General features: G+C 48.7%; 1 protein-coding gene across 2 annotated transcripts in view; it reads right to left on the bottom strand.

Moving 5' to 3' along the window:
• Positions 1-722: 722 nt before the first annotated feature.
• The window catches only part of LOC113971598 (dynein heavy chain 9, axonemal-like), a 42,067-nt gene continuing 28,474 nt past the window's right edge, over positions 723-14,315 (bottom strand). For both annotated transcript variants that reach the window (XM_027691692.1, XM_027691694.1), the window contains 2 exons: positions 7,256-7,645; positions 723-1,972 (listed from right to left, as the gene is read on the bottom strand). In XM_027691692.1, the coding sequence (XP_027547493.1) occupies positions 1,745-1,972; positions 7,256-7,645 (618 nt within the window). In that variant the 3' untranslated portion in view covers positions 723-1,744. The remainder of the gene's footprint in view (positions 1,973-7,255; positions 7,646-14,315) is intronic.

Below are 14,315 nucleotides of genomic sequence, written 5' to 3'. Positions count from 1 at the left end.
CAGGGTCAAATACCTGTTCAGGTGTGAAGTCCCAGGTAACAGGAAGTGTCAAATGCCTTGGGAACCTGCCCGGATCCTTCCACACACCTGCCCCCCAGGAACTGGGCACCTCAGGGTGCATCCCAATATATCATCAACTAAAAGGTTGTTTTCTCCTACACCAGGATAACACCAGGTTCCAAGAACTCCCTAATGTGCTGACAGTATTAGTTGGCAACAGTAACATTACCAAACAGCTCACATAAGGATTAGCAAGGAGCATGGGAGACTTCATTATAAAGCCATTTATATCAATGCCAGGGAAGGGGGAAAGGGTGTGTTCCTCCATCGTCCTCAGACAGCTCCCCAGAAGACAACTTCCCAAGCATAACAAGGCCATTAATGTAAAAGCAAAGCATGGAGCCATTGTTTAGATTAGTATGTTCCCAAAACTTAGCAAAATAAAGTGATAAGCAGTGCAGCCAGTGAACTCTGTGTCCCACACAGGAACTTTCTATTCAATAGCTACTATCACTACAAAATGCTATATTTATATATAATATATAAAACTGCCTTTATCTCGCCCCACGCTGGGTGCCAGGAAGGACTGTGGTGGGTTGACCTTGGCTGGAGCTCACCCAGCCACTCTATCACTCCCCTTCCCAGCTGGACAGGGGAGAGAGTAAGGTGGAAAAAAACCCACAACTCATGGGTTGGGATAAGGCAGTTTATTTAAAGCAAAAAGTAAAGCAGAAGCTTGCACTTGCAAAAGCAAAGCAAACAGGGTTTATTCTCTACTTCCCACGAGCAGTGATGGGCGGCCCCTCCCGGGAAGCAGGGCTTGGGTACACGGGACGGTTCCTCAGCCACTGGACACAGTGAATGTCCCCTTCCTGCTCCTTGCCTCAGCTTCTGTATCTGAGCTGACATCATATGGTCTGGAACATCCCTTTGGTCAGTTTGGATCAGCTGGCCTGGCTGTGTCCCCTCCCAGGATCTTCCCTCGATTGAGGAGGGAATGTTCCAGTGCTGGTGCTGTGCTCAGCAGCAGCCAAAACCCCCGTGTGTTATCAACACCCTTCTGGCCAGTGCCCAGCACAGCACTGTGAGGGCTGCTGTGGGGAAAGGAACTCCAGCTCAGCCAGACCCAATAAGTCTCTATGACCATGAAAAATTCTCTTAATAACCCCTGTGCTCTACTTTTACAGTTGATTCCATTAAGCACATTGGATATTAACACTATTTTCAGTGTTTCTAAAATTTAGAAAATTAGCAAGAAACAGTTTATAACCACAACATCTGCTCACCTCCCAGCTTTCAACATCACACACATGGCAAAGAAACACAGAGAAAAGAACAAGGTCTGGAGAATTTCACAATTCACTGGACTATCTGAGTGTTTTGGAAAAGTCCACTGATTTTAAAACTACTTTGGAATATAAAATACAAATAAAAATTAGATTTAGATTTAGATATTCCACACCTCTGAGTGTGGAATATCAGGCTGCAGGCTGGGATCTTCCAGTGCTCCAGGGTAGGAATTCCAAGATCTGGATTTACAGCAGCCATGAGCCTGGTCCACGTGTCCCTCTGCACCTCTGTCACCTCTCACAGGCTCTGTCATGGCCATGTCCCCAGTGCTCAGAGTCCTGGGGACTGAGTCCATTGGAGAGATGGAGCTTGGGCTAAACCTCAGCATTTAATTGTTTAAATTGCCTGAGGAAGGCAATGTTGGGATTTGCAAATGAGGGGTGTGGTGGTGCCCCTAGACCTGCAGCAGCAGGACCACACCAGCCAGCACCCACTTGGCAGGGTTGTCCTTGGTTTTAAGGTTGAAAGTCCACACGTAAGTTGGGCCTCTCTGGCGTGTTTTGTAGAGAGGACATGGGTACATGCCCCTGGTGTCCTGTTTGTCAGCAGGGATGGCCCTGATGAACAGGACAGGCATGGCTGGGGTGAGCTCCTTGAGCCTGGCATCGGTGATCAGCCCGGCCTGCAAAGGAAAGGAGACAAAGCTGAGTTAGAGTTCAAGGTGTCCATCAGCTGCTCCATCCCAGCATCATCTTCTGTGATTTTTATACAGGTGGGTCTTACTGGGGAAGTGCAAACAGCTTTCCTGAGCTCAAGGGGCTGGATGAGTCTGAGGGAAGGAGGGTCTGGATCCAACACCTGCCCTGTCTCACCACGAGCCTCTCTCAGTGTGGTTATCTCAAGGGTACAGAGCCTGCCTCCCATCAGGTGCTCACACCCACACACATCTGAGCAGGACTTCGTGGGGGAACAATGTTCTTGGCTCTGTCCAGCCACATTATGGGCAAAGTCTTCACTTCTCTTGTTCTGGCTTCTACTGTGGTGCAGCTCGAGGCCATTTCCTCGTCCTATTGCCAGGCAACAAGGGACAGGAGGAGAGGGAACGGCCTCCAGCTGTGCCAGGGGAGGATCAGGTTGGATATCGGAAGGAATTTCTCCCTGGAGAAGGTGGTCAGGGCTGCCCAGGGAGGTTTGGAGTGCCCAGCCCTGGAGGTGTCCCAGGAAGGCCTGGTCGTGGCACTCAGTGCTCTGGGCTGGGGGACAAGGTGGGCATCGGGCACAGGGGGGATTCCATGGGCTGGGAGGGCTTTTCCAGCCTCAAGGATTCTGGGATTATTCTCATGTAGCTCTTTCTCAAGGTTTTGCCAGACCAGACTCCCCTCGTGGGAAGTGTTGCTTGTGGCAGGAGCAATGGTGGGCACCTGAACTGGGCTGGGGATGGAGAACAACACTCACTAAAAGTCACCAAGTGAGGTTCCATCCCACCACCAAAATGTGAGCACTTGGTTGGGAAATGAAATGCACACAGTGGTTTGTGTGGCCCCAAAAGGCAGCCCAGGCTGGTTTCCCCTCTCACAGGTGCTCACTCCAACAAGGAGGTCTGTTCCTGAGGGAATATTGTCACCTTCAGAACAATGCCCTGCCCAGGTTGCCCAACACAGGACAAGGACAGTGCTCTGCCAGGGCAAGAAATCTTGTTTCTCTCATTTGGGTTTCTCTGGGATCTTCTGTCTCCCTTTCTGACAATAAAATGCCCTACACATCAATCCATTTCCAGGGAGCTGCAAAATTGTTAATGGAGGTTAGAGAGACCAAATGAAAACAAATAGAGAAACAGAAATAAAGCTTTTCAGTGCTAGAGAAACAGCCTCTCCCTGCAGCTGATCCTCACATATCATTATTATTTCCAGTGCTCTTACATCAGGGCTGTGGAATGAGGTTCAGCCTCTCCAGTAGTTTATTTAGTTCTGCAAATGAGTGAAGAAAAATAATCCCTCTTGCCACACACCTCAGTTTAATTGTACTAATGCCATCTGTTATACTGAACTGTGATAAATCCAGCTCTCATTTAGGATTTTATATTTTCAACGTGCTGAACAAACATTAAATAATTCTTATAAAACCTTGCAAAGTAGCTATTTATTAAACATTGTTATGCACTCTTTTGAAATCTACATCTTTCAGTTCTGAGACTGGATTTTGATCAGTTCTCTTTTTTTTTTTTAACTGCTAGGACTGCTTCAAATCAAGTTTCCAAGATATATTCTACTTGTTTCTGGGTTAACAAGAGTTGAAAACTTTCTGAGGTACTTCCATGTAACACATCATTTTGTTATGTCTGGGCTGATTTGCATTTGTATTTTTTATCGCTCTTATGATCAGAAATTAATTCTACTCTGAAAGCAATTTTTCCTGACTACTGGCACAGCTTTTCCTGGTGCAAAGCTCAGGGAGCTCAGGCCTCAGATCCTGACAAACCCCTTTCTGCTTGTCCTGGCTTCCCAACAGGCCACTGAGAGGGAACACGTTGATGGGTCTGAAGACACAAACCAGCTGTCACGAGGCAGGGGTGGGGAATGATGGGCCCAGCTCCAGATCCAGTGAGACAACACCCAACACCCCTCACACTCTGTGCACACTGAGGTGTCACCAGCACAGGGGCCCTCCCAGCACAGCCCAGTTGGGCTCAGTTGGCCCAAGGACCCCAGCACAGCTCAGCTGCCTTTGGGACACTGGAACCTGTTTGCAGGGAAGAGGGGTTGGTGACCAGCAGAGGAGCAGCAGAAACATCACCCCAAGGGGGTCCAGAGGGTGATGGGGTTTGTGGCTTCAACTAGGCCAGGGGAGTGAGAAGAAATTCTTCCCTGGGAGGGTGGGGAGGCCCTGGCACAGGTTGCCCAGAGAAGCTGTGGCTGCCCCATCCCTGGAAGTGTCCAAGGCCAGGTTGGACGGGGCTTGGAGCAACCTGGGCTAGTGGAAGGTGTCGCTGCCCATTAGATGAGCTTTAATGTCCCTTCCAACCCAACCCATTCCATGACTCCATGGTTCCATGACAAGGGGCTGTGCTGTCTGCACCTGGCAAGGCTTCACTTGCCACACGTGGTGTAAAAGCCACCTCTCCCCTTGGGGAGTTGCAGGGCACATACTTGGCATCAAACTCGCCATTGCTGGGAGCAGGAAAGCCAGGAATCAGTCAGCAAGGCTCCCCTGGCTTGAGATAAAATGTCTCAGAGTGTCCCCAGTGGAAGCATCTCTCACTGAGTGCCACTGACTTGAACAGGGCTGCAGCAACACATCATTTGCACCCAAAATAATCTGCTTAGTTTCATTTCATTTAATAGCTGCCTGCTGGTTTGTAATGAATGTTTTATAAATTTAAGACACCCAAGGGCAAATATAAATGTTTAAATAAATAGAAAAATGTGTGTAGCAGAACATAGAGGGACTTTTTCCTTTTTTGGAGGCACAGCCTAAATGTGAAATATTCTTTTAAGAGTGGAGGTGTTCCCCAGAGGATGCTTCTAAATAGGGCCTGCCATTTTTATCAGAGGATTAATTTGGAAGGAGTATACAACCCAAAAGAGCTGTGCACCTGTTTTAAAAGTCCTGCATCCATTAATATACTGGTGCTCACTGGATTATAGGTGAAATGAATAGTTCTACTCAGTGGAAATGATATTTCAGTGTGAGCAGCAACCCATGAAAATATCCTTTTCCTTTCTGAAATAAATTGAAGCGTGATACCCAGAGATTATGAATGGTTCCATAAAGGTATTTGCTCAGTATCTTTCAATCACAAGGAAAATGTAATCAGAAAAACACAGTTACTGGGGCTGGGATGGTCCCTGCAGACAAAGCTCATTGCTGAATGCAATCACCTGGACAAGTTATTAGGGGGAGGCAGAGGGGAGAAGCCACATGTTTCCCAAAAGATTTTTGGCTTTGCACCACCAAAAACTTCTCACTCTTCCCTTCCAGCCCTGCCTGGCGCTGGGTAAAACCTGGGCAAAACCTGGGCAGGACTCAGTTCTAGTAATGGCAGCAAGGATGGTAAAGGAAAATGTAACATCAGTCACTGGATATTTTTTACATGGAGTATTTGATATGGACGATCAGGAATTTTTTTAAACTTTCTCTGTTGTGTGGTGTCCAGTTGGTTTGTACCTGTCAGATGTCAGGGTTTGAGGGCAGCTGAAATGCAGTGCTGCCTGTGGTGAGGGCTGTGATTCCAAGGGGGTGTGTGTGGCAGCCACACCACAGACTTAGAGAAGGGAATAGTCAGGGAACTGTGGGATCAGGGCTGGGACAAACTGGGCTGGTCCCCGTTCTGCTGCTGGGAGCTCTGCTGTGAGCAGAGCAAAACCATGGAGGGGATCTGACACGACACCCATGAGACCTTCACTGCAATCCCCTGACAGAGCCTTTGCCCATGTTCCTGACTGCCTGTGGCTTTCCAGACCCAATGTACATGTCAACCCATTTCCAGGGTGAAAAAGGGCCTGGAAGTTTGACCTTCCCAAGGATTTGTGATCAAATTCACTGGATGGCATCACTCAGTGAGGTCAAAGGTTTGCCTAATTTCCTGTCCTTCATGGAAAACCATTGCAGAGAGGGAGCTGACAAATAAGTAGTGAGTGTTGGACATGAACTGCAAGGTCAGGCTGGGATTCAGGATCTAAGAGATTCCTCAGTAGCTGCCCACCAAGTCCCACAGCAGATAAAGTGGGATTTTCGAGGTTAAGACTTGGAGTCTTAAGAGCTGGCTCTGGGTAAAGAGCTGTGTCTGACATAAAAGCCTCTTCTTGTGAGAGGGTAAATTTGACACAGATCAGAAGGTTCTGGGTGACCCACTTTGGTCAGTGTTCTTTCTCTCACAGATCCCTGGCAGCAGCAGCAGAGCACAGGAAGAGCTGCAGGAACCACTGTCCTTGAATTCCCACGCATGGCACAAACTGGGAATCACAGCCCCACGGGCCAGGCAACTCACAGAACCAGACCCAGAGGGAATTGTCAGTCTGAGGGCTCTGGCTCTGCAGGCTGTGCTCCTGCAGCTGACAACTGTCAGAAGGACTCACAGGGAGAGCTGTGCTCCTTGGGATGCTGCTCCAAGAGGAGGCCACAGCTCCACAGGCAGGCACAGCAGGTGCCCAAGGGGTGGGGTATGGTCCTCATCTTGGCTGCCTGAGGCTGTGCTCCAGCTGAAAGGTGTCCCTCTCACCCAGAGGGGGAAGAAGAGCAATGGACACTCACTCTGTTCTGCTTGTCCAGGGTCAGCCCACCCCCCATCCTGAGTCACCAGCCTGAATCCATGTGGACCATCCAGGTTAGACCTTCATCAAGCTTTATTTAAGGGAATGGATAAAGAATATGATTCATTTTGGTCACATCCTGCAGCACCTGACAATGAAAGCACAGTGCTCTGGGTGTGGCACATCCCACCCATCCAGCCCTGAGGATGTGAGCACGTAGGAAAGCAGAGTCCTCTCCTCTCTCCCCACTGCTGCCAAACAAGCAACAGAGCAGTGACCCCACAAAAATCTGTCACTTTTGGTGGCAGCAGTGAAGTCACACCATGTGGAGGTGTGGGGACAGTGCAGCTCTGCCAGGACCCTGTGGTGTCTGTAGCAGGACCTTGAGTACTGAGCACAGTTCAGTCAGCGTACACCTGGGCTGGGATTCAGCTGGGACACACTGGATGTGTCAGTCCAGGCTGAGCACCCTGGACTCCCTTCACAGCCATGGAACTGAGCTCCAAAGTGTGATTCCTCTGACCACCTTAGACACCCACTCTGGGCCACCCAGGAGAGGCCCAGATCTCCCATCTGTCCTTCCTGAGGAGGTAGCTCAGATGACTCTTTCAGATGAGAGCCTGTCCAGGCTGAGAAGTTTCCTGAGTGCAGCACCAAGGAATAAGGACATGACATCCACGGCTTCCCTCCCAACCCAAGAGCCTTGGTGAGCTCACCTGTGCATCCCAGCGTGCTCCTTCCATGAACAGGCCATGGACATAGGCCCCTTCCCGAGGGGGGCTGGCAAAGTCCTCTCTGCTCTTCTTTGTCACATCACACTGCAGGGCCATCCTGTCCAAAGGCCACTTGTTCTTCCGGGCCGTGGTCTGCATGATGGCCGTCAGGATGGACTGGGGGTTGAAGAACCCACCAAGCCACACCGTGCAGGGCAAGGAGAAGTCTCCAGTCCAGGTGTCCAGCTCGCTGATGCGAGCGAGGAGGTCAGTGAACCACGTGCCCAGGCTGGCTGTGGAAGGGTAGGACCTCCTCCCCCAGGACTCGGGCACCATGTCCAAGAAGAGGGCATTCTGCAGGCTCTCCATGTCGCTGGTCATGGTCAGCTCTCCCTGTGGGAGAAAGGGCACAATTAGCACTGATAACTGTTCAGCAAAGGCTGTTCAAGCAGAAGCTGGGCTGGGACGTGAGGAACAGCAGCTCACCCCACACAGTCACTGGGGGTCATGGACTGTGAAGGGCTTCAAGTGTTTGGGGTTATCCTGAACACCTTCTGTTGCACATTCCTGCATCCTCATCTTCCCTGCTGTAAACACACAACTGGGAGGAGAAGCTGTGGGACAGTGAAAGGGGTGTCCCTCAGTTGGCCTCTTTTTTTTTCTGTTTGGACTTGTGGACTGAAGATTTGTTAGAGCCAATTTTCAAAGGTTCAAAGCTGTTCTCATTCACTGCCAGGGCAGGACACTGGAGTCTCTAATGATCTACTCCAAAACTGTCCAAATGTTTGTTAAGTCAAGTCCTCTCCCCTCCTCTCCTCCACTTCCTCTCCCTCCTCTCCTCATCTATTGCTTTGCAGTGCAAGATTTTCTTTTTAACTTCACGTGTTGTCTGCAAATGTAATCACAGTTCCTTCCACAGCAGGGAAACACACAACAAAGTAAGATATGATTCAGCCAAGTGAGATAAAGAGAAAGGTTTGACGTATCCTTTATGCAGCAATTAATTAGTTCTAAAGCTTTTAGAAACCCAGATCACTTTTTTTCAGGCAGAAGAGCTGGAACATCATTGCCTGGCCAAAGAGGGGTTCTGCACATCAACAACACATCCCTCTTGAACTCGTGGTGCTCTGCAGAGGGTTCCCATGGCCTGAGAGACTAAAATTAAGAAAATTCTTGCTGTATCCAGCTGAAATCTTATGAAATCTAGATGAGAGATGTCTGGATGTTACCAAGGCTAAAGGACAGCTGGGAGAGGCCGTTCAGAGCTGCAGCAGGTTGTGCAGCAGGTTGCACCAGGGGACACACAGATGGAGCTCACCGGGGTACAGCTGGGGTGGTGACACTCCACGAGTCATTGTCCCCACCTGGGGCAGCTGACTCTGGCACAGCAGAGGCTCAGCTCAGGCCAAGCTGCTGCCAGGGGCTGTGCCTGGGACTGCAGCAGTGCCTGGAGCCTCTCTGAGCCTGGGATAGGTTGGAGACCGTGTCCTTGTCATGGCACTGGTGAGGCCACGTCTGCCGTGCTGGGACCAGTGCTGAGGATTGCTCAGCCCCAGGGAGAGGTGGCTCAGGGGGGTTCTCAATGCCTGTGAACATCTGATGGCAGGAAGCAAAGAACATGGAGCCAGACTCTTCTCAGGGGTGTCCAGTGACAGGACATGAGGCAATGGGAACCATTGGAAATACAGGACATTCCATCAAAATACAGTGTCAGGGTGGCTGAACACTGTAACAGGTTATCCAGAGAGGCTCTGAGTCTCCATCCTTGGAAGTTTCCAAACCCAACTGGAGTAGGTCCCAGATAACCTGTCCCTGCTTTGGGGATGGGGTTGGACTAGACAATATCCTGAACAACTAATCTGTGATTCTGCCCCACTCAAACCAAGCAAGGCTGCAAATAAAAAACCTGCAAACACAGGCTCAGCTTCCCCTGTATGGAATGATCAGATAATGTTGATCACTGGTTTCCATTATAAAAACTTCCTTTTATCCCCTTATCATTTCACCAGAATTTATTTGACTTACAGTTTCTCTTTGCCTCAGGCTGAGTGTTTTTGGAAAGATCAACTGAAATCAGTTGAGCCATTGCTGAGAACAAGGGTGAGGGAATTGGGTCAGTCTATTCACATTAAAAAATTCCAACTGTTCTTTCCCAGGATGTCAGTGCCTCCAGCCATGAGGTCAGCAGAGGTGCCCTGTACTGGGGCCACAAAAATCCAGGAAGCTTTAGCAAAAGTTGAAATCTGCTCAAAGCACCTCACCCCCACACACCTTTAGCAATTCTTGGCAGACCCAGCAGTTCCAAATCTTTGCAGTTTGTTCCTGGGCTGACCATGCCCTGCAGGGCTCTGACCTGCAGGTCCCACTGCCAGGCTCCAGAGGGACAAGGTCACAGCTGGACACCCACCAGAGCACAGGACACAGGAGGGTGCCCTGGGTGATGGAACATGGTGCATCCAACACCAACAAGTGGAAGCTCTGCATGGAGTGACTGAGGCTTAGAACCACAGAACCATGGAATGGTTAAAGCTGGAAAAGACCTTTAAGATCACCAAGTCCAACCATCAACCCACCCCCACCATGTTCACCACTAAACCACGTCCTCAAGCGCCACATCCACATGTTTTTTGAACACTCCCAGGGATGGTGACTCCACCACTGCCTTGGGCAGCTGTGCCAGGGCTTTACAACCCTCTCCATGAAGAAATTTTCCCTAATATTCAATCTAAACTTTCCCTGGTGCAGTTTGAGGCTGTTTCCTCTTGTCCTGTCCCTTGTTTGCTGGGAGAAGAACCTGACCCCCACCTTTCTCCAGCCTCCTTAGGGCAAACCAGGCTTGCTCTGGGGTCAGCAAGTCCTTCTGTAAAGAGCCCAGAGCCTCCACCTTGGCAGACAAGTGTCCAGGGCAGCAGTGCCCTGAACCAACCACAGCCCTGGGAGCTGCTGGGTGACAGCTTCAGCAAGGGCTTTGGACACACACCTGCCCCACACACTGTTGTGTGGGAGGAAGGAGGGCTGCCAGCTGAATTCAGGCCTTGGAAATGTCCACTCAAGCACTTCTGGCTTTTTAGAACTTGACTTACAAACCCTATTTTTTTCTCTTTTTTACCCTTTTTCTTTTTCTTTTCTTCTTCTTCTTCTTCTCCTTCTTCATATTTTTCTTCTTCTTCTTATGCTTCTCCTTTTCTTCTTCTCCTTCTTCATATTTTTCTTCTTTTTCTTCTTCTCCTTCTTTTCTTCTCTTTCTCCTCCTCCTTTTTCTTCTTTTTCTTTTTCTCCTTCTTTTCTTCTCCTTCTCCTTCTTTTCTTCTTCTCCTTCTTTTCTTCTTCTCCTTCTTCATAATTTTCTTCTTCTTCATCTTTTTCTTCTTCTCCTTCGTCTTCATCATCGTCTTCTTCAGCATATTTTTCTTATTATTATTTGTTTTCTCTTTTTCTGTTCCTGTGAAAAATTCTAAACATCCACAATAAAATCCATTTTGTCTGGCAATAAGCAAGGGCAGGACTTCAAGGGGAAGTCCCCAGCACCCACCAATTCCTATGGGAGCTCACAGGACTTTTGCACTGCCCCATGCCTGGAAGATGCTGCAGCCCTGGGGTCTCTAATCAGATTCCTCCTCCCTCCCAAGATCTGTGGATTTCCCTGGGAAATGTTCCTGTCTCATCATGAGGGACTGGTACAAGGCATGATTAAACCTCTGCCACACCATCTGAACCTGCTGGGTTTCCCCAAGGAGAACAGATTATGGTGGATAGAGAAAATCATGAGTACAAAAGGTTTAAGGTCTTTGAAGCCAAAAGAAACAAATGAGGTTAAATGAAAAGGTGGAAGCAGGAATATTTGCAGTTAGTACTAAAACATGAGGAACAACTGCAACCACCTTTCAAAACACACCTCACCTGTGCCATCCCAGGGGAGTCTCTGCCTCCTCATGATTTCTATTCAAAGATTTTACATCTGTGGGGAATCTCAAAATGATGAGTCACGTGGTCAAAGGGCTTTGAAGTCCTGGGTAACTCCAAGCACGAGGGTCCAACACAAATGAGAGGTGGCTCGTGTTGGCACTTGCCATGAAGTGACAGACACACAAGGCAGTGCAAGCCCCAGGGGCTTCCTCTTGGGCACCTGTGTTTCACTTTCTCCATAACACACTCGGAGACAATTTCCTGATCCAACATCAAAGCCCAACCTACAGAAGATCAGAGGGGCTGGCAGGGAGCTTCTCCAGGCTGTCAGGATGGTCTGACCCCATCAGGGCAGTTGTCATGACTTTGTTATTGAACACTGGCCACAAACCCTGAAGCACCATTGCAATCCCTTCTTTGTTCATACCCTGTGGGTCATCATCTCCCATCTTAGGAGAAATTGGAGATGGAAAGGAAGTATCAATGGTCTAAAGCCATGACAAGACCACAGAGGAAGAAAAAATAGTCTGAGGAGCAAAGTCCTGCACTGGCCACAGCAGGACACTGAGACAGGAGGATTTTGCACTCCTGGAAGGGTTTTAACATGGGAAATAATATTGCGAAATGTGTGCATGCAGTCAAATTGATTTAAAGACATAACCCCCTGATCATATATCATGTCTAGTTTTACTTTCAGGAAACAAATGAATTAGCAAATGTAATTCTCAGCAAGGCTTGAGAAAAGCAATTTTTAAAACCTGTGCATCCAAGCATAATGTCAGAGTCTCCTGTGAGGGTTCAAAGCATCTACAGCAGCAATCTCATGTAGTTGTCCAAACACAATTATGCATAAATTTGCATTTCAGATGCTGAATACTGAAGTGCATCTGAAATGATTCAAGTTACTTTTTTCATTTTATTTTTCCCAAATGCTGGGAGTAATTTTCATTAAAGACACCCTTGAAGGAAACCCTAATCAGCCTGCAGCCATTTCCTCCAGATGAGCACACTATTGTCACAAATTGTTTTCTCAGTTCAGGTTATTTTCACTTGATACAGTGAAATACCCCGTTAGCCTATCGAAATTTGGTCTAACTTGGTTATTTTAGAATATATATTATCCTCATTTTGGAGGCTTATCCTTCACCCAAATTGCAGAATAAAAGATCTGCTTGCAAAGATGAGGCTGGTACAGCATTAACATGCAAGTGTTTCAGCCCAGCCTCTGGTCCCACCCAAGTCAGCCAGAACAAAGGACTTTGAAGTGCAACATGCCAGTTATTTTTGATGGCTACCAGTCTATTGCAATTTCTCTTCCTCTTAATGGGATGTCTCCTATTTTTGGACCAAACAATCACTTTCCGCTACAAAGACACAATGAATTATTCAAAAAATTCAAATTAGGCCTGACATTTCCAAATCGCCTTCTTTTGGCAGATAGTCAGTTAAAAAACAGTAAGATTTGCTTCCTCTGGGCTTTATTTATTCTCTGCTGAGCTCTGAGGCTCCTGGTTCATAAACTCTCCTCCTCTGAGGGCTGTCAGTGCAGACCCCCAGCCCCAGGGATTAACGAGCTCCAGCGGCTCTCACAGGAGCTGCTTTGGGAAGGAACCACTGGGAAGGAATGATTAAAGCAGGATTTCTCTCCCAAACTGAGTGTGAAGACCAGCTGTCAAGTCAGGGCAGCAGAAAGAGCCATCAGCATTCCCTGGCTGCTCCATGGTCCCCATGGCATGGGAAGGGACGTGGGCAATGCTGGGCAGTGCTGTGGGTCATGCACGATGTCTCTCTCAGCTCTTCAGGGACACACAGGTGCCTGTAGACACAGAAGAACTGGGCTCAAGTTGTGCCAGAGGAGGCCTAGATTGGATATTAGGAAAAATTTCTTCATGGAATGGGTTGTAAAGCACTGGAACATGCTGTGGTGGAGTTACCATCCCTGGAAGTGTTCAAAAAACACGAGGACATGGACATGGCTTAGGGTGATCATGGTGTTGGTGCTGGGTTGACGGTTGGACTTGATGATCTTAAAGGTCTTTTCCAACCAGAAGGATTCCATGAATTGCCCATTGGTGGTCTCTCAGGCCCTTCAAATGTGTCTCTTCAGCCAACAGCAGATGAAGAAATGCTGACTCAGAGTGATGGTGCTGCTCATCCCATAGAAGAGATTCACAGATTCGTAGAATCCTGAGCTGGAAGGGACCCACAAGGATCATCCAGTCCAACCCTCAGCCCTGCACAGGCCCATCCCCAAGAGTCACCCCCTGTGCCCCAGAGGATCAGCCAAACCCTCCTGGAGCTCTGTCAGCCTTGGGGCTGTGCCCACTGCCCTGGGGAGCCTGGGCAGTGCCCAACCAGCCTCTGGGGGAAGAACCTTTGGCTGAGATCCAACCTGAGCCTGCCCTGACACAGCTTCAAACTGTTCCCTTGCAGTTCTCCTCCAGTCCTGGCCTTGGGTGCCTGAATCCCCCCTCAGGTGCTGAGGCTGCTCTAGTCATTAGAGGTTCCTTTTCTGCAGGTACCACCTCCTGCCCTGCCCTGATTTATGGCAGGGCTTTGGGGAGAAGTTTGCACCCTGTATTGTTGATTCCCAGCGTTTATTTTGTCTGTGCTTTATTTAAGCCCGTGCATCCCCTCATTCCCCTATCAATATTAAACAGCATATTCTTCCCCACATTAAATCTAATTGCCACACATTGTCCAAGTTGCAATTATATCTTGTTTGCTGCTCTGGGATTGAAACATTAAATCACTTCTGTTTACCTGTCTCAGAAAACAGAATTTTCAATTCCACTGCCTTATGCTGGAAAAGAAGGGAAATCTGTTTGTAATAATTGACTACATAAATATCAGCCTATTTTAAACTGGACTGTCCACACTGGCCACCACAAAGTGTCTGTGATATGTCTCTCTTTAATGAAGACAATAAGCAGCAGCAACAAATGCATTGCAGACACATGTGCAGGATTCAGGGTGCAGCTCACACAGCTGGGATTTGGGAACAGCCCAGTCCCATCCCTGCAGAGCTGCTGCCCAAATCCCTGAGCCAACCCCGCCCCTCCCCATACCCCTGCAGGGAGGACCTTTGGAGGTCTCTCTTCCAAGCTGCTCTCAGGAGGGGGCTGGGATGTAATTCCATCTCAGGACAGGCCCTCTT

The sequence above is a fragment of the Neopelma chrysocephalum genome, unplaced genomic scaffold, assembly GCF_003984885.1.
Source record: "Neopelma chrysocephalum unplaced genomic scaffold, ASM398488v2 Primary Assembly neopelma1_84, whole genome shotgun sequence".
Lineage (NCBI taxonomy): Eukaryota > Metazoa > Chordata > Aves > Passeriformes > Pipridae > Neopelma > Neopelma chrysocephalum.
Note: the sequence above shows the minus strand (reverse complement) of the source record. Positions and strands in the feature narration are given on the sequence as shown.